We start from the raw sequence: 20,665 nt of genomic DNA, 5'->3' as shown, positions 1-20,665 counted from the left end.
GTGATCAGTTGTAATCCCAGGAGATCTCCAGCCACCACCTGGAGGATAACAACCTAACTAGGAGCCTGATCTATAAAAAGGTTCAGCCTGCTTCATGGCAAGAACCTACTGAAATCAATTAAAATCAGCAGCAGTGAAATGTCGGTTTAAGCCCTCCTATGCAAAATAATCCCGGTTTCACCCAATGTAACTAGTGACAGCCCTTCAACATAGTCACTTTCAGTGGATTCTGAATGGGTGAATTGAGTTTTCGATTTTTAATGTAAAGTAAACATAAAAGCAATTGTTAGAGACTAACCCTCCTCACTCTTCCACCTTACCCTGTGTGGCTCTTCTCTTGTTTGGAGAGAAGTTTGCAGTAAGAAATTGTGTGTGCCTTCCCTTGTGTGCAACATACATACTACTTACATTTTATTATTAATGTCTTACAAACCAGCCACTTAGCCAACATCCACAGACACTTTAGTGGCCATTTTTAGTAATATTAGTAATTTAGTAAGATTAAATTGATGCCATGTATTTCAGTTTTCAGTTTTTTCAGATCCAAGACAGTATACATACATTGGCATAATTATAATGCTTTCGAGACAGTATACACTATCACTGAAGCTGATGCATTCATTCACCCATTACAAAACCCATTACATTTCTAGCAAATGTCTTTTAACCACTAAAACCTTACTGGGTTGATAGGTGTTTGAATTACCCTATTTGCCTGAAAGTAAGGCTGGATATTTTCCCCTAAGAGTGATGTAAAAAAAGAAGAAGAAAAAGGGAGGGTTAAAGTTTCATACAAATTATAGTTATGAATGATAATAAGTCATTTTGTTTATAACATCTTAGAGGGATTGTCTTGCATTCTGGGTTTGCTTCCTCTTGGATAAACTCAGTATAAACTTTACCCAGATCTACCACATAAATAACATGGGAATATTTCAGACAAACAACAGGGTTCAACTGGAGATGACTCGTAACATTCACCCCTTGTGACTGCTGCAATGATCCTCTCCATCTGTCCAACCAAATCCAGTACGTCCTTTCTGTTTGTCAAAGTGCCCAATTAGAAAAGAGATAAACCAAAAGAAGTAATCCAGTAACTGTCCTTTTAACAAGCTATGGAGCATAATGTCTACTTTTTGTAAAACTAAAGATCACAACGGAAGTGGTTCATGTTTGCTTTTTATCCAGGTCTTTGCCTTAACCTTTCATCTTGCTTTAGGGTACAAAGGTGTTCCTCTCTAATTAGGAATAATTATTAGGCAGCACAAGTTTTCCTGATCCATAACATACCTCAAATCTTTGTAAAAGTGCTACCTGTTTTTCATTAGAACTGCATACATAAGTGTGAACAAAGGACTTTGCAGTTTTCCGCTGTAGCATGTAGCCAGTGAAATAGTGTTGGAATTTTTTTTAAAGTTATCTCTCTCTTACTTCCCTATACCCCAACCAGCCCAACAAACTGCAGATATTTTTCACTCTTTCCTACTGCATGCAAGCAAACCTGACCTAAGCTATTGCTTTTTTAAAATTCCCAACATAACTGTATGCAACTTGAGAACTTAGAAAACAGCATGGCTCAAATTAAAATTACAAGAGCTTCCTCCATTGCCAAATTAAGATGCAAGTAATATTCAGACAAGGGCTTAACATCACATTCTCACTCAACATAGTCTATTTTCCCTTTTCTGTATACATACCTTTTCAAAATCTATTCTAAGGAAGAATTCTGTGTGCCTCAAACATAGCATTTTGCATTCTGAATGTTGCTGGGTCCAAGTAGAAGTGTTATTTTACTGGCCCTCTTTGTTAGGACTCAACCATTTGCAGAAATGTTTGGTAGACGTTTATGTCTGTTATTCTGTTCATAGTGAGTGTGAGCCGTTGCTGCCTTTAGCTCATACCATCACAAATACTGTTCAGAGAGTCAGTCAAAAATTTTCTTTAACCTTTATGGCAGGTAATACAGTTTATGTAGCACACGTTTCCCCCCCTTGGCTGTTTCCTCTGGGAAAGAGACTTAGAATTTCGCTGGTCTTACATGTTTTACAGCTAACAACAAATGGGTAGCAAAGACTGGTTTTACTTAAGGGGCAGACATCATAATGTTGCTCAGAAAAACTACCAGGCCTCATTAAATTCTGAGGCGCTACTTACTCGTTTTTGAAAGCACGGCCCTGACCAATTCCATCTTTTTTCTTTTTAATGGTGTGACTGGTTGAAACAATATAGTTGAACATTCCCTTAGAGGTGAGAGATTTTGTCTTCCTTCTACCCCACCCTAAGGTATTTTGACAGCAGATAATCAGCAGATAATTAATTATCTTACTAAACATGATAGATTTTGGGCTGACATTTGTTTCACATTGCTGCTTGATCAGCGTGGATTGGTCCAGTAGTTTCTCCAGGAAGAGAGAAAAAAAAGTAGGCCATTTGATTACATAAAACCTGATCAGAGAGCTGCTCTGTATTTATATCAAGAAAACCAGTGCATTATATGAGATATAGGTGTCACAAAGTATGTTCTGTACAGTGTCTAGCACAATGTTAATGATTAGTAGTGACAATCAAACCAATTTGGAGCAGATCTGTGTTGTGTAGCAGAGGAGCTAATTTGGCTGCTGACATTCATAATGGTATTGGCCAAACAAGCACGAGGTTGCCCCGAGTCTTGAAAATAAGGTGGAATGTTTAATTTTGTACCAGTCACTCTCTATAATGTAACATGGAAAGGTTGTTGGCTTGTTTTGTGGGGAAAGGGAAGGTGGCACATTGTTTCTAAGACTGTAGAAAAAAGGCACATGAAAAGAATTTGTGTGGAGCATCATTGTTCGAGAGAGACCCTGAAAACAAAGCACTTGCTAGCATAAAGTATAAAGATAAATTAATCCACTTAAGTGGGTTCAAATGTTAACACTTCTGCAGAACGGCTGGTGGAAATTGACCCCTTTGGCACATTTCATAAAAGTCCCCAGATAGGAGTGGCATCATGTTCAGCAGCCCCCAAAGAAGTTTAGTGCTGAAACGGGGCACTACGGTGAATGCTTGTGAGAAGTAGCATTAGATATTAACTTGAGAAATCCTGCTACAATCAAGAAGTTTTCCAGTCATCTTGACAGTGTGATATATGCAGTTATGTTCAAACATAAAAAAAGGCTCTAGAACTCAGAGGCCAAAGACCAAAACTTGAAATTAAACATTCAAATGGAATCATGCAAATAATTATTTAGATTCAACCCACTCTCCCCTTCTGTGCCGTGATTGTACTCACCCTCATCACTATTGTGACATTTCAGGGAGCCAGCATGGAGCAGTGGTTAAGAGCGGCGGACTCTAATCTGGAGAACCGGATTTGATTCCCCATTCCTCCATATGCAGCCTGCTGCTCAGAACTCTCTCAGCCCCACCTACTTCACAAGGTGCCTGTTGTAGGGGGGAGGAAGGGAAGGCTCCTTAAAGTAGAGAAAAGCGGGGTATAAAAACCAACTCCTCCTCCTCTTCTCCTTCTCCTCCTCCTCCTCTCTTTAAACTTCAATAGGCTTTTAGCCCTTTTTAGAGGGATAATCCCCTGTGGGACAGATTCCATTTGCTGATGGTTGCCCAATGCCATTGTGGCCTTGCTTGATGAACAAAACAATCATACCAGCCCCTTTGGAAAGCATTGGAGAAGTAGGGTTGATTTACTTTTTTTTAGATTGCCTTATTCCAGAGTATGTGACAAAAGTAAGTACTGTTGATTGCTTCCTAGGTCTCAGGGTCAAGCCAGGCAAGGTTCTGGAAATTTTGTGATTGACGTTTCCAGCATTTTTAGTGCAATTATCGGGCTAGCGAGAGCTTGATTCTGATTGGGACTACAGTGCAAGGAAAGGATGGAAGGAGGGTAGGACTGGCCCGCCACCATTTTCCTGATCTGAAATGGCCCTGGGGAGCTGATACTTGCTCTATGGGAGCAACATATGGGTACTGGTTTGGGTATTCATGTACCAACAGGGCAAATAACAGGCTCATTACAAACTGGGACAATGCCTTGGGAGAAGACTCAAAATCCACTTTCCTTTGCACCATGATCACTATCAGAATCAGGTCGCTGTGCACCTGATAACTGCATTATAAAAAGATGGGAGCTTCGATCATGAAACTTCGAGTGCATGGTCTGGTTTGTCCCTCACTGGAGTGATAAACTTGTACCTGGGCTGCACCACTTCAGGTTTGCATGATGGAATATTCCTCTTTTTTTAAAAAAAAAAAAAGTCGCTGCCCATAGAAATGTAGAATGTCATGGAGAATGGGTTGAAATTAAATCAAAAGAGTTTCCTTCTAGACATTAGGAAAAAAATTCTAACAGTTAGAGCGGTTCCCCGGTGGAACAGGCTTCCTCTGGAGGTGGTAAGTTCTCCTTCCCTGGAGGTTTTTAAGCAGAGGCTAGATGGCCGTCTGTCAACAATGCTGATTCTATGACCTTAGGCAGATCATGAGAGGGAAGGCATCTTGGTCATCTTCTGGGCATGGAGTAAGGGTCACTGGGTGTGTGTGGGGGAGGTAGTCGTGAATTTCCTACATTGTGCAGGGGGATGGACTAGATGACCCTGGTGGTCCCTTCCAACTCTATGATTCTAATACTAAAGTTAAAGTCTTCTCCCTGTTGTCTGCCTTGCTAAGTGGAGGGTCGTAGTAGTAGTAGTTGTTGTTTTTAAAACATGGAGCCTGAAGAGGTTTTATCAGCCTGAAGAACTTTATTAGATAGATGTCTATCACTTGCATGAGAACTAGGCCTTTAGTAAATATAGCCTGTTAGTAAATGGGTCCTAACCATTTTGCCTCTTTCCTTCTTTCACTTGCTGCTGCGTACGGCTTTTGCGGACATCCAGGAGGCTGCGAGCTAGATTTGGCCTGCTTTTTCCAGCTGATCAATGAAATGGGGGGCATGCAGCAAGTGACTGACCTCAAGAAATGGAACAAACTGGCAGACATGCTGCGTATCCCTAAAACTGCACAGGACAGGTTAGCAAAGCTTCAGGAGGCCTACTGCCAATACTTGCTCTCCTATGACTCCCTCTCTGCTGAGGAGCACAAGAGACTGGAGAAGGAAGTTCTCTTTGAAAAAGAGATCCTAGAAAAGCGGAAAGGTCCTCTGGAGGTCCATTTGGATGACAACTATGAATTCCAGTCTCTGCCCCGATACGAGCCCAAAAACGGACTCATCAATGGCGTGGTTCATAAAAATGGCTTCCGGAACAAGGCGAAAGAAATTGAAGTCTCACAGAAAACAGGCAGGCGGCGACTCTTCTCTCAGGAAAAAGAGACCGTGAAGGAAGAAGAGGAAGAGAAAGGTGTTCTCAGTGACCTCCACAAATGTGTATATAAGGTAAGCAGAAGCCTTACCTTACGGTCCTTGCTTAGAAAAGGAAATGCAAACTGTTTTCCATCGCAGTGCCAGGTCTGATTTAGTGCAAACGGTGGTTTGGAACGTTAATTCCTCCTGACACTGAGCACATCCATCTGCAAAGGAATGTTGCCTTCCCCACTCGATTTGATTTGGCAGCCTTCACCACTATTAAGCAGGAATTGGCACCGCTGCTTGCTGTGTAATTGTTAGCAAAGATTAGCAAGTGGGGCTGAAATACAGGGCGGGGGGAGGGAGAAGTACAGTGTTTATTACTCTGGGGCCTGTGTGCAGCATACAGTGCTTTTTCCATCGCACCTCTTTCTCCCATGACATTGAAATTATTACAATAACGACAATAAATCAGATATTATTTTTGGAAAGCTTTTCCCTCTAAAATTAGGTGATTTGTTAGGCCTTTGCAGAATCTTTGAGAACGGAGGTCCACATGCCACAGCTCCGATGCCAGCTTTTACTTATTTATGTGTTTGTGTCCTTCCCTTTCTCCATGGAAGAGAGTCTAGGCTGTGTGTGTGGGGTGCTCATCATTAATCTTCATTACAGTTGTAGGATGCAGGTTAACAACAGTGATTGTGGAGTGTGGCTTGGTTCCGGGGCCACCCAGGGAACTTCAATCCTGACGGGATTTGTTTTTGGCTTTTCCTTCTCCAGCCTGAGTAGCTGTAGCCATTATATTGCACTGGCTCTCACGTTAATTGTGAATTATCAACCCAAGCAGTGTTTTTGGCTTGGGTGTGCATTGTGGAATTGTGGCTGAGCATTGTTTTTAAAACTCACAAGATTCCAGAGTGGGGGATCCAGCACCACCCTTTCTCACAAACTAACTTCTTTAACTCTTCTTTTTCTTTTATTAAACGATGCGTTAAAATATACACTCTATTACAGCTTCAAATGTATCCATTTTGGGGGCTTTCATTAAATCTTAATGCAGAACCAACTGTCCTGTTTTCTGGTACCTTCTTATTTACATTTTCTTCCTAACAGTACAGGTAACTTAGTCTTAGGTGATGTAGGATATGGTACTGGAGACTTTGTGCTGCCTCATAATGGGCCACCCAGTTTCCAAAGGGTTTGTACCTTCATTGAGGAGAGGTTAGGAGGAGAGCAGTTAAGAGGTAAATAGAGTACTCTTGTAAAACCACACCCTGTTACGGGATCATCATAATTCAGTATTTGTACAGCCATTTGCAATATACTTTGGAATGATTTGCAAAAGTCATCCTGCAGGTCAAAGAGAGCAATGGGGAAAAGATCCCCAAAATGCCTGCAATGATTGTGACTTTTGTAATTGTGTGTGACTATTATCTGGTTCTTTAAACTGTGAAATCTGTTTATACAAAACATATTGAAATTGGCAGGGGGAGGGACTTTTAGTCTGTAGCAATCAAAATATCCAAGAATTTTGCAATAACTTAAGCAAAGCTGTGATGTTCCCCTCTCTCTGCTTCAGTTGGCCAGCCCTTTTCCATCTTGCTGGGCTCCCCATGGGCTCCCCAGGCTTCAGAACAGGAAGAGGAGGCGGGACATCTGCTCTCCCAACCTCAGAGCAGGGGCCGTCTCTTTCGTCCCTGACCTGTTGTGGAGCCCACCTTTTATGGGCTGTGTAAACCCTGCTCCCTCACCCAGACCACCAGCCACCCTACCCTCCTGGCTACCCTCCAGACAACCATGCCTGCCATGATAAATTCCTCCCCACCTCTTACGGTTGGCTGCTCAACCTGCTACTTGCTGGCCTCCTGCTGGCTGTCCCAGGAGGTCGACGGAACCTGGCCAACCTTCTTCCTGGCTAGGCCCCACTTTCCCTGAACCCACCCTTGCAAGGTGGTTGCGGCCTCAACTGATGATACCAATGAACCCTGGGCTGTCGCTCATTCTCCTGGCTGGGCTCCTGGAACCACTGAAGGTGCCAGGGCATGCCCATGTCCAGTTCTGCCTTGGCTGCTGCTGCCTCCTCTTCTGCTGGGCAGGGCTCTCGGGGCTGCTGGGGCACTCCTTTGACTGCCCTGCCCCCTCCTCCTCTTGACCAGGCTCCTGGGGCTGTTGGGGGGGGGCAAACCACAAACCCGGGACTGGGGCTGCCACTGGACAAAGGCTTTGTAGCTCACCCTTGTAGCTTGAGATAAAATCATTTGTATCATAAATAGCGATCAGGTTTGAGTGAGAATATGGAGGTAGCTCCATTTCATTAAGATGGTTGGGCTCATGTCCATGCCATTATTTAGACTCCTGGACAGCAGCTAGTTTTGCGAGTTATCTGACAATAAGTCAAGGCTACTGGATTAGAACAGTGGTCCATCTAGTCCAGCATACTATTTCATACAATGGCTAACTCCAGGGGTCCCCAGCTTGGTGCCCATGGGTGCCATGGCACCCACCAGCAATTTTTCTGGCGCCCACCAAGTGTTTTTAGGAAGTGGGTGGGGCCAGGTTGGGCTTTTGCCCAGCAAGGCTTCTGATCGACTGTGGGCTGCACAGATGTTGCCTTGGCAGCAGCTGCCACCACAGCACAAAAATCTATACTGTGTTACTGAAGCTAAGCTGTGGCAATCATTTTGTGGCTGGCTCCACCTCGTGCAGTAGCCATTTCGTTGCTGTGCTCACCATGCCATGTCAGAATTCCAGATGTGCCCGCAGGCTTTAAAAAAAGGTTGAGAACCTCTGGGCTGACCAGTTGCCCAGAAGGGCCAAACAAACAGGGCATAGAGGCCGAGGCCCTCCCCTGCGGCTGCCTCCCAGCAGTGCTTTTGTTTCCTCCAGTCCCTATGGCTAGTAGTCATGAATGGACATCTCCATGAATTTGGCTAAGCCTGCTTTAAAGCTGTCGATGCTCATGGCCATTGCTACATGCACTAACAGTGAATTCCAGTTGAATTGAGTAATTGTTTTGCAAAAGGAATGCCAGGGTGGTGGGCCAAGACCCCAAACTAGGTCCTCTACAGGCGTTTGCGGCAACTCCTACAGCTGCAGCTATCAGTCTCTCTCTGCTCATCTTTTGCCTCTGAGGGTGCAATTGGTTAGTGAAGCATCACCCTTTGCAGAGCTGTACTTGGCCCTGCTAAGATGGCATTGCTATGGGGAAATTGCCTGGGAGTAGATTTGGGTTTTCTCTTAGGGAATTCTTTAATTCTCTAAATAGCTACAGATTTTTAAATTGGTACTTTTTGTACTGAAGTGGTGATTAATGCAAACTCATTTTGCCACTTTTTAAACCACAGGCAGCTTGCATAAGGTAAAATTTTCATATCAGATCCAGCCAAGAAACTCATCCCTTCAGTATGTTATTTCAGACTAAGACTGAAATTTTAGAGCAAAAGCTGTGACTGAAATGCATGAGGGAAAACTTGAGAATTTATTTCTAATAAACCTGATCAATAATATTTTAAAATGCCGTGAAGGCTTCAGCCCCACTGTCAGGTCTAAAAATGACCTGTTTTTGAGGAATCGTTTCTGCCTTGATCCGTCTGACTGAAATCCAGATGGTTGTTTCTTGGTGTTTGTTAGTTCTTTGTTAGCTCTGAATTACAGACACAAGTTTGACAGCAGTTGAATAACACTTTTCAAGGATGTTTTTTGTTAGACTGCCCCAATAAACGGATCACATGAGCAATAAAAGATGAAGGAAATGGCTCATTTCATTTAAAGCAAGCAACTCTGACATTTAAGAGAGTCTACACCTCCCTCCTGCATTGGGCATTTTGATGTGTTGTAATAGCTTAATTGCCGTGTATTCTTTTTTTTTTAACAAGACAACTCCACTCTTTTGTGTTCATTTAGTAGGCCAAGCCAGGAATTTGACTGGGTACAAATATTCATTTACATCTAGTTTTCTTCTAGGCATGGTTTGCTCATAAAGTAAGCCAAAAAAAAAAATCCCATGTTGTCAGCTCTATAGCTGGTAGTAATCAAGTTTCAGACCTTTGGTAGGATGACCATTCTTCCTTTACTTGTGTGTGACTCATTTTCGATCCAGTAATGTGTATCTCTAACAAGCTGAGAGATACAGAATAAAGCAGGAACCCAGTAGTACCTTAAAGACTAACAAATTTATTCCAGCCTAAGAGCATGAGTCAGAGCTCACTTCATCAGATGCATTGGAGTATAAATCCATCAGGGCAATGTTTATACACAATGGAAAAGGTGTGTGTATGTGGATGTTACAATGGGATAAAGCCAATCCAAAGAGTAATCAGTTCACTCTGTGTATGTATGATGCTTCCAACCGTTGTAAACTTCCAAACCCAGTGTAGGATGAAGTGAGATAAGCAGATACAACAGGAAGTTACAGAGATATAAATGAAGTAATTAACAACTTTAAGGAGAATTGCAATCTAGGCACTGGGTGGAAAATCAGGTTCACATATTACAGAGGTATATGATTTACAAGCATCTTGGTTTGGTCTGTATGCTCGCATTAGAATCTTGAAACTGTGTTTCACGTAAAACAAACAAAAACATTCTGGTCCTATGTTTGCAGAATAAAGGTGGAAGTTGTCATAATGGAGCCTTGAAGATTAAAGAATCTGAAGTCAAATTATAAATATCTATTTATATGATTTCACTTACTATCAGTGGAGCTGTATGTGTTGGGCTACAGTTTGTATGTTTCCTAACTGATATTCCTTTTATGGAGTTGAAAATCATATTGCAGGCAGCCATTCACCCTCTGTGATAGCCAATAGGCTTGGAATGGCCAATATGCTGTAATGTGATTGGCAGCCAATTTATGCAGTAGCAGCAGTCAAAAGAGGAAAAAAGCACAGCTGAGTAATCTTGACGTTGATCACAACTCTCCCTACATTTCCATTTCTAATGTGAATACTTATATTTTTGCAGCATTCTGGTGGACTGTGGCTAAACATCAAATCAAATATTTTGACTTTTGGAACTCCTGCTGTTGGCATAAACAAGGCTGTTGGTCATCTTATTTGGTTTGGAAATTCACTCAGTGAGAGGAAATTTTTCTGACCTTTCTAACATGCCTTCAGCTGTTTCATGAAATCTTTGAGTATAAACGTCATAATTGCTGACTTTGTATAACAGACATAAATTGACATCTTATTATGATTTCTGTTCCCACCCTTGAAAATAGTATACAAGGGGGGAGGGTTCTACCTTTCCATGACAAAACAAAGTCAAACCCCAGTGTGTCTGGGGGAAGCGCATATCAAGCATTTTCACACGCTGTAATCTGCATCTTTTGTACAAAGTCATTCAGAATACCCAGTTTCCGGAGCCTACAATCCGCTAGCTGCTCCTACAGCAGACAACAGGGATTACAGAAGAGGCAGAGAATGTGCAGAACAAGGAGCCACCGGCACAGAGGCGTCTGTCAGCATAACCTCCTTTTTCTAGGCACTCAATCCCAATATTCTGTATTTTTATCAGTTAGGGGAATGTGTAAAAATAGGAGTTACAATGTTTTGTCCCCTTTTCTTTTTGGCTCGCAGGGAAGGTCTGTTTCTTTAACAGCCTTTTATCGAACAGCAAGGAACGTCATGAACATGTGCTTCAGCAAGGAGCCCACAGCAGCTGAAATAGAGGTGAGGGATCCCCTAATATTAGGGAAGGTATTTAAACAGGCTACATATAGCTGTTTCCTTCTGCAAGTGAACAGATACAATCATCTGTAGGAATGTCGTTGCTCTGAATAACATCAGGAGTGTCCTAAAGACTGCACCTTTTCCCAAATCTAGAGTACCTTTTTTGATACGGAGTAACCAGAACTATATGCAGTATTCCAAATGCAGCAGCCCCATATATGTGGTTTCAATCCTTGTCCTAATAATCTTTAGTCTAGAATGGGTTTTTTCCACTGCTGTACACTTTCCTAGATGGTGTTTGGATTTTATTATATTTATTTTAAAATGTTTCAACCCCACCTTTCAAATATGGCAAGTCTCAGGCAGGACAAGTCTGAACCGTTTCCCCAGGTCACGGACGAGGGTGGGGCTGAGCGGTCCTGGGTGGGACACTTTCCCCCGGAGGCAGCAGCAGACGGCAAGGCGCAATGTCTTCTCGTAACTCAGGCATAAGGAACAGAAGGCTGAGCAGCTGGAAGTTTCTGTCAATATGTAAAAAATTAGGATTGTTTTTACCTTGAAGTATATCACTTACTTCAGAGCCCCATGGCGGAGAGTGCTAAACTGCAATACTGCAGTCCAAGCTCGGCTCACCTCTGCCTCCTGTTTTTCAACCCAGTGTTCCCCAACTTGTGGGTCCCGACCCCAAAAGTGGGTTGTGAAGCCTGTGAAATTGGTCCCCAGACTTCTGCAGTATTATTGTATTTGTGCACGCGGTGTGATTTATGGATTAAGTGGGTCACCATACCAAGTAAATTGGGACTTGTAGATCATAATACTATAAAGGCTGGGAACCACTGTTTTAAGCCATAATTTTATCATGTGACTGCGAAGTTTACTCAGGAGGCTTTGGTGAGGAACTGTCAAAAGCTTTTTGGAGGTCCAAGAATATAACTTTTCCCCCATCTACAAGTTTGTTGATACTCTTAAATAATTTTAAATGCTGGAGTTGGTTTTTAGTAATGTGATCCTGCACATTTTCCCCAAGACCTCGTAATAATAGTACCAGTGCCAGATGGAAACAAACAACTTATTATATGTCAAAGAAACTGGGTTATAAAAATAAAAGCAGACCCTAGTTACTTTTCTAAACTAATTTTGTTACATTCCTTTATTATGGTTTTTGAAGTACCGGTTACCCAGTTTTGAAAGAAAGGGCTAAGCACAGAGTTAAGGAAATTATATTTGGATGGGGAATGGAGGAAATATTTGAGAAACTATATTCATCTCTAATAAAAAATGGTTAACCCACTCTCCTTTTTTTCCTTTTTTCACTATAGCAAGAGTACTGGAGGGTAGTAGAACAGAAGGATTGCCATGTAGCAGTGCACTGTGGGAAAGTGGATACCAACACCCATGGGAGTGGCTTTCCTGTGGGGAAATCAGAACCATTCTCAAGGTAATACTTGGTAATGCTAATTGGATTTGTGTTGAATGTTTATATCTGCTCTAGTCAGTAGAGCAATAAGTTGGATTTTTTGGTCTGCTGTGGAAGCAAGGGCACTTTTGTCAGTGTGTGTGTGTGTTTGACTTTATTTTTTGTGCCCAGCAGTGCTCCTGGGAGTCCTCTGAACCCATGGGGCTGCCTTCAGGGGTGTGTGGGGCTGCAGTAGTAGGATGGAGAGGGAGCAGTTCTGCAAGCAGAGCTCCCTTCCCAGATCATTTTGTTGCTCATTGATTTACTAAGGTGCGGTTTTGGTGACCTGGTCACAACCTAGTTTGGATGGAAACCATGCTAATAACCATGTGGTGGCTGCTTAAAGGCTTAATCCCTGGCAGCTGGGGCCCTGCGAAGACCATCGGCACCTGCCAAAATTTCTCCTCCTCACAGGTATTGGAGAGCCAGACTTACCATCAGAGGGGCTACTGAATTATTGCTTCTATTTATTTTGCAAGAACCCATATACACATACACAGTTAATGGAGTGAGGAATTGTACAGATTTTTATACTGTATCAATACAAAATACCAAACTCTCAATATGTTGATGCATATTTTAAGCATAATTTAAACACTAATGAAACTGAATAGAAGTCCGAGTGTTGGGTGATCATCTGTCCCTTTCTTGCAAATCCTCTGCACATCAGCAAGGTGATTGGAAGATGGGAACAGGACTACTGAGGAACTGGGTAGATTATGCCTGTGCATTTTTCTCTATTCAGGAAGAGCTAGGGGAGAATACTACTAGTTTTTGAATGAGAGCTGGAAAATTTGGGGAAGAAGCCTGAAATATTCCTAAGGAGGGCTAGCTCCCCTTTCCTCTGCTTTGGCTGTAGCCCAGGTCAGCAATCTGGAATCCCCGACAAGACGATATATAAGTGGCAGCTGATTTGGTGTTTTAATGTTTGCTTGTTATGATTTGTATCCCCGAATTTGAACAGGCATGGGTGGAACCTGACGGTCCTTCCTAATAACACAGGATCCATCCTGCGACATCTTGGTGCTGTGCCTGGTAAGGCAAACTATTTCCTCCCCATTTTCACAGACCCCCTCTCAGTTGTGGAATCCAAACAGTGTGTTGAATAAATCATAGTTTTGCTGCTTCCCTGGAGCCAGGCATATATCTATATCTGCTGTTTAAAAATGAATTGTCAGATCTCAGAAGCTAAGCAGGGTCGGCCCTGGTTAGTATTTGGATGGGAGATCACCAAGGAATACCAGGGTTGCTGTGCAGAGGAAGGCACTGGCAAACCACCTCTGTTAGTCTCTTGCCATGAAAACCCCAAAAGGGGTCGCCATAAGTCGGCTGCGACTTGAAGGCACTTCACACACACACACACAAGCCTCACATCACGGCGGTATTTATTATAATCCTTTTTGTGACTCTGTTGCCCATTGACCTTTCAATATGTTCAGCACATCTGGGCACCCTTCATCCTGAGAGAGGCTCAGAAAGGTGCAGTTTTGCTTGTCACAGCCAAAATATAAATCCATAGCTCAGTCCTGTTGTATTACAATAAAAATGAAAGGGAATACAGAGGCAGAGGCTAAAGCACAGAGTCCGGCCGTGTTCATCAGGGCATTTATTTCTCCCAGTTGTCACATGTTTGTTCATCATAATTCAATATGCTAATGTTTAGTGTCAATATGTTGAATGATCAGCATGTGTAACTTCATTATTCGTGGACTCTAGAGAGCAAAAACATGCCGATACATGTGTAGAATTTCCTGCAGTTCTTCATTAAGGCTCTTTGGCAATTAGTCAATGACTGGGGAAGACAAAATTTTTTTAAAGATAATTGACAGTTCTATGATAGAACTATTGTTGTCCGTGGTGTATATAGTCATTCCTCTTGTCACACTGTCAAATTGGTTTTGTAGACTTTTTTTCCAATCATTAAAGAGACAGTACTTAAGATGTGTATTCATACCATAGGGCACCAAAGCCGCATCAAACTCTCTGGGTCAAAAAAGGCCCCTAACCCACCTCCAGCCTGTATTCATGACCTAAGTTTCTGGTGTTCAGTGAACATGCATATACGCACAGAGACACGTTCATACAAAAAGGCTCCAAAAAGATAAATTCCTCTTCATAGGTGTATGCTGACTTGTCAAAATGCAATGAAAGAATATTAAAGGGTAACTAGATCTAACACCCTGACTTGGATGGCCCAGGCTAGCCTGATCTCATCAGATCTCGGAAGCTAAGCAGGGGTCAGCCCTGGTTAGGACTTAGATGGGGGACCACCAAGGAATAAATAACGGGTTGCTATGTAGGGAAGGCAATAGCAAGCCATCTCTGTTAGTATTTTGCTTTGAAAACCCCATGAAAGGTCTCCATAGGTCGGCTGCAACTTGGCGGCACTTTACACACACACACACACACGTAGATCTGAATGACCAGTCAAAGTGAAGTTCGGCTCATTTCTATGAAGGGCATTATTCTTATTTCTGATGGAAACTGAAAGATTTCAACTTTCAAGTATCAGCTCAGCTGATGTGTGCGGTTTTCAATGGGCCTTTAAAAAAAACCCTCTTTATTTTATTTTTTTAAAAACCGAATGTGTGTTTTATTAACTATGTTTGTTTCCACTCTTACTGCTTTAGGAGTGACAATTCCTTGGCTAAATATTGGCATGGTCTTTTCTACCTCATGCTGGTCTCGAGACCAAAATCACCTTCCATATATTGACTACTTACACACTGGTGCTGATTGCATTTGGTAAGTTGGCCTCTGGCTTGCCTGCCTGCTCTCTTGCGCTGGTATTTTCAGTCTGGCGTGAGTTTTGTTTCGAATGTGAAACCAGCACAGCAAAAGCACTATTTAATATTGTTGTTTTTATCTTACATGAAGAAGGATGACCTAGGTGGACAAGGGCACAATACTTTGGTACAATAAAACAATTATTATGAAATCTCATTTATCTCTCAGTCAGGGTTATATATCACAATCCACTTTTCTGGAATTGTAAAAAGGAATCTGAAAAAAAATTGCAAACTTCATTGTTTCCAACATTTAAGAGCCTTTGCTCTGTTATAGGTAAGATTAAGAAAATGTGTAAGCTTAACTGACTTCCAAGGTATATCTTTTGGAAACCATTTTGTGGTCATTAGTAACTTAGCAGAAGTCCATAAATGGAAATAAGCAGCTTCTGAGAATACTTGGATAGGATTTAACTGCACAGGACTCAACCAGGCTCCTGTTCTGTCATTTCTCTTCTCTTCTGGGGCTGCCATCATGAGAACTAGCCCGGGTAACTGTGGCCCAGGGGAACAAGAGCTGGAGCTGTCAAGGAGCAGGGTAAAAAAATCCTCCCTCAACAAGCTGGCCTCATTATAAGATCATTAGCTGGGGCTGTGCTGTCTGCCCAGGGCGAGCCGGAGGTCAGGCAGAAAGAACCAAGGAGAGCATGCACGGAAAGTGAGTGCATCTCCCATGGAGCCCCCTCAACCCTGGGTCTTGTAGGCCAGTCACAGTTTCTCTCTTGCTGTAGACACAGCATCTTTCGGGTCCAAGAGCCCTGTTGCCTTAAATAAGCATCTGCTAGGGTTGGGGCGTAGACTGTTTGGAGCTCTTAAGAAGAGCCCTGCTGAATCAGACCAGTGATACATCTAGTCCAGCATCCTGTTTCACACAGCATCCAGTCAGTTGCCTTGAAGGGCCAACAAACAGGGCTTAGTGGCCAAGACCCCGATGTTGCCTCTTAGCAGTGGCTTTCAGAGGTTTACAACCTCTGAAATGGAGGTTACCTTTAGTCACCGTGGCTACTTGCTAGCGATGGGCCTGTCCTCTGTGGATCTGCCTAATCCCCTTTTAAAGTTCTGTGGCCATTACTACATCGACTGACAGTGAATTTCATGATTTAATTGCTTGTTGAATACATTAAAACTCTTGGGGGGTGTACAGAAATCTAGTTTGCTTGTGGCTGGTGGAGGGCAGGAGTTGGCCAGTTTAATGCAAGAGTGAAAGAAAGGAGATTGGAAAGCAAATAGACACCTGTAAGGCATGATTGGAATGCAAAAGTAGGAAACAAAGCAGAATCAAATGTTGTTGGCAGATTTGGGCTAGGAGCACGGAATGAAGCAGAAGAACGCCTCGTAGAATTCTGTGAAGACGACAATCTGTTCATTGCAAACACATGTTTCAGGCAACCAAATAGACGATTGTATACATGGACATCACCAGACGGCCAGTATAGAAATCAAATAGATTACATAATTGGAAGCAGAAGATGGAGAAGCTCTATTCTCTCGGCCAAAACAAGACCAGGAGCCGATTGCGGTACAGATCGTGAATTGTTAATATCGAAAATCAAGATAAAGCTTAAGAAAAACACCAAAACATTCATAGCATCAAAATACAATCTAAGCAATATTCCTGAAGAGTTTAAAGACCATGTAACGAACAGATTTGCATTACTGAGTTCAAGTGAATGTAAACCTGAAGAACTATGGGTGGAAACTAGAGATATTATCAAGGAAGAATGTGCAAAGACTATTCCTGTAGCCAAAAGAAATGAAAAACCTCGATAGATGTTTGAGGAAACTCTTAAAATTGCCAAAGATAGAGAAGCAAAGTAGAAGGTGACAGAAACAGAATCAAAAGTCTAAGTGCAACATTCCAGCGACTTGCACGTAGAGACAAAGAGACCTATTATAATAACCATTGTAAAGAAATAGAAGAGAACAACAAAAAAGGAAGAACAAGAGATCTGTTCCACAAGATCCAAGAAATCAAAGGGAAATTTAAAGCACGGTTAGGCCTGCTGAATGATTAGCATTGAAATACATTAACTGAACAGGACAAAATAAAGAAAAGGTGGGAACAATACACTGAAGAACTATACAGAAGAGATGAAAGGATAACAGATTCTTTCCAAGAAGAATCTTTTGAAGAAGAACCTACAGTTTTAGAAAGTGAAGTGAAAGCTGCACTGAGAGCAATTGGGAGAAACAAATCACCAGGAGCAGATGGGATATCAACAGAGCTATTCCAAGCTACAGAAACTGAGTCCATCAAAATCTTGACAAGAATATGCCAACAGATATGGAAAACAAAACAATGGCCCACAGACTGGAAACGATCCACTTACATTCCAATTCCCAAGAAAGGAGACATCAAAGATTGCAGCAACTATCAGACCATTGCATTAATTTCTCACACAAGTAAAGTGATGCTCAAAATCTTACAGCAAAGGCTGTTACCATATATAGAACAAGAAATGCCTGATGTTCAAGCTGGTTTCAGAAAAGGAAGAAGCACTAGAGATCATATTGCAAATATACGCTGGTTAATGGAGAATACGAGAGAATTTCAGAAGAAAACCAGCTTGTGTTTCATAGATTACAGCAAAGCTTTTGACTGTGTGGATCACGAAAAGCGATGGCTGGTTTTAAAGGAAATGGGTGTGCCTCTACATCTGATCGGTTTGATGCGCAACCTGTACTCTGGACAAGAGGCCACAGTTAGAACAAAATACAGAGAAACGGAATGGTTTCCAATTGGCAAAGGTGTCAGACAAGGATGTATTTTATCTCCCTATCTCTTCGATTTATGTGCAGAACATATAATTAGGAAAGCTGGATTAGATTTAGATGAAGGTGGAGTGAAAATTGGAGGGAGGAACATTAATAATTTGAGATATGCCGATGAGACTACATTATTGGCAGAAAATAGTGAAGATTTGAAACGACTACTGCTGAAAGGTAAAAGAGAAAGTGCCAAAGCAGGACTACAGCTGAACATCAAGAAAACAAAAGTAATGACTACAGGAGAATTACACAACTTTAAGATTGACAATGAGGAAATTGAAATTGTTCAAGACTTTCTGTTCCTTGGCTCCACCATCAACCAAAAGGGAGACTGTAGCCAAGAAATCAGAAGGCGCTTGAGACTAGGAAGGGCAGCCATGAAGGAGCTACAAAAGATTTTGAAGTGTAAGGATGTGTCACTGGCCACCAAGACTAGATTAATTCATGCCATCGTATTTCCTATTACTATGTATGGGTGTGAAAGCTGGACAGTGAAGAAAGCTGATAGGAAGAAAATAGATTCCTTTGAAATGTGGTGTTGGAGGAGAGTGTTACGGATACCATGGACTGCCAAAAAAACAAATCAGTGGGTTATAAATCAAATCAAGCCTGAACTGACTCTAGAAGTGAAAATGACTAAACTGAGGCTATCGTATTTTGGTCACATCATGAGACGACAAGAGTCACTGGAAAAGACAGTCATGCTAGGAAAAGTTGAGGGCAGCAGGAAAAGAGGAAGACCCAACAAGAGATGGACTGACTCAATAAAGGAAGCCACAGCCTTCAATTTGCAAGATCTGAGCAAGGCTGTCAAAGAAAGGACATTTTGGAGGACTTCCATTCATAGGGTCGCCATGAGTCAGACCCTATGAATGGAAGCGATTTGACGGCACTTAACACACACACGCAAGGCATGTTAGGTCCAAGAAAAAAATGACTGCAGATTTATAGACAGACAGCTTCAGAATGGTCTTCCTTCAGACATAATTAAAAGAATCTGTATTTTAGGTTCATTCTGTGCCCTGTGTGGGTGTAACAATCTTTATTGCTTAGATCTTCGGTAAAATATTAGTTGCTTCCTGATTTTTGTGCTGTGTTTTGCATATATTGACATTGAGAATTGACATTGTGTTATTGTGTTATTGTAAAGTTTGGATGTGTTTTAAAATACCACTTGAAGCCTACAAATGTGTCATGTCTGACTCTAAACAAATTGCTGTTTGCAAGCCGAAGCATTCTTTCCCAGTACAGTATGGGAGTTAATTTTTAACATATTAATGTTTGCTCTAGGCTTTGGAGGCATAGATCTGGGCACCCGTCATAGTGTTGCACCTGATGACATTCTGCATGTGATAAATACTCCTTTTGTTTTGTCATAAATAAACAGGTATTGCATTCCTGCTGCAGAGGAGAAAAAACTTGACAAAGTGGTACATACCCTGCTGCAAGCCAATGGCACTCCAGGGCTGGAAATGCTTGAAAGTAATGTCATGGTGAGTTGCTTTATGGTTTGTGTCTAGGGGAGTCCGAGGTAGCCACTTTGTGATTTTGTGAACTGCAACAAATTATATTATCTGAGAAAATAAAGCAATGGCTATTAAAATTCAAATGCTGGCATTAGCATTCAGCCCCACAATATGCATGCTCATAAAGACCATGCTTGTTTCAATAAACGGAACGTTATAATGCAGCAGCTGCCCTTTTAATTAATAGCCATAGATAAACATTGTAAAATGCACACACATTTTTAATAAACAAAGCACTGGTCATTATTTTTCATGTTAGTGTTTGGGTAGGATTCCATGGATCTTTTCTGCTAGAGGAAGCGCTTCCCTCCAGCGTGAGAAGGCTTTCCATGGGGCAAGGTGATCGTGCTTCATCAAACCTCCTTGTGCCAGAGAAAATGCTCCTCCGCTAGCAGAATGGAGTTATGGGATCTAATGCTTTGTCACCACTAGCATGAAAAAAGAGATTCAGCTTGAAGGATTTTTAATTTCTGTACCCAGTTGATTTGTCACATCCACGTTTCCAGACTTCATATGTATACTCTTGAAATTTAGACGTTTGCTCTCTGGGTTGCTGCCACTTCTGAACCCAGCCGGTCAGCTGCCACTATTTTTTGTATCTGTGTGAGCAGGAGCCAAAATGCTCCAGAAGCAGCAGAAACCATCGATCCCAGTTCTACCTATATTTATTGGAAATATTTATAAGCAGAAACATGGCCTTTCTCTTGGAGAAATCAGGACCCAAACAGATATCAATCATATAGCAATATACAATGAATATAAAATGCATTAATATAACCAATTGAGGAGCACCCAATTCACAGCCGAAAATGGTTCCTTTTTCACCTGGACTCAAACTGGCCCCAAAGCTGTATGGAATAATTCCATTGTAGAGCCTTGCTGAAATGGCAGGAGGGTGAAAGTGCCCTCCAGACCTCTTACCAGTGGCCACTCCACAAGTATGGTCCCAGTTCCCCAGGCTGCAGCAGGGGGGACAACCCATTGATGACCTGGCCAAACAATTTGCACAGGTTGCCATGCTCCACAGTTTCTGCAATGCTGGTGGAGATCCAGTTTGTTAGCTTTTAAACCAAATGTTTAAGGTAGCTTGCTGTTCGTAATGGCAATACAACTTGTCATCTTTGGGCTTTGGAGGAATTTCTGTTTGATTTTGGTGTCACACTTAGGGTTGATTGAATACAGCTTGT

The 20,665-nt window shown here is 42.0% G+C and overlaps 1 protein-coding gene across 1 annotated transcript in view; it reads left to right on the top strand.

Moving 5' to 3' along the window:
• JARID2 (jumonji and AT-rich interaction domain containing 2) overlaps positions 1-20,665 on the top strand; it is a 235,764-nt gene that overhangs the window by 206,560 nt on the left and 8,539 nt on the right. The window contains exons 8-13 of the mRNA XM_056854075.1: positions 4,866-5,362; positions 10,849-10,941; positions 12,261-12,379; positions 13,362-13,432; positions 15,028-15,142; positions 19,340-19,445. Of these exons, the coding sequence (XP_056710053.1) occupies positions 4,866-5,362; positions 10,849-10,941; positions 12,261-12,379; positions 13,362-13,432; positions 15,028-15,142; positions 19,340-19,445 (1,001 nt within the window). The remainder of the gene's footprint in view (positions 1-4,865; positions 5,363-10,848; positions 10,942-12,260; positions 12,380-13,361; positions 13,433-15,027; positions 15,143-19,339; positions 19,446-20,665) is intronic.

The sequence above is a fragment of the Euleptes europaea genome, chromosome 8, assembly GCF_029931775.1.
Source record: "Euleptes europaea isolate rEulEur1 chromosome 8, rEulEur1.hap1, whole genome shotgun sequence".
In the NCBI taxonomy this organism is placed as follows: domain Eukaryota; kingdom Metazoa; phylum Chordata; class Lepidosauria; order Squamata; family Sphaerodactylidae; genus Euleptes; species Euleptes europaea.
Note: the sequence above shows the minus strand (reverse complement) of the source record. Positions and strands in the feature narration are given on the sequence as shown.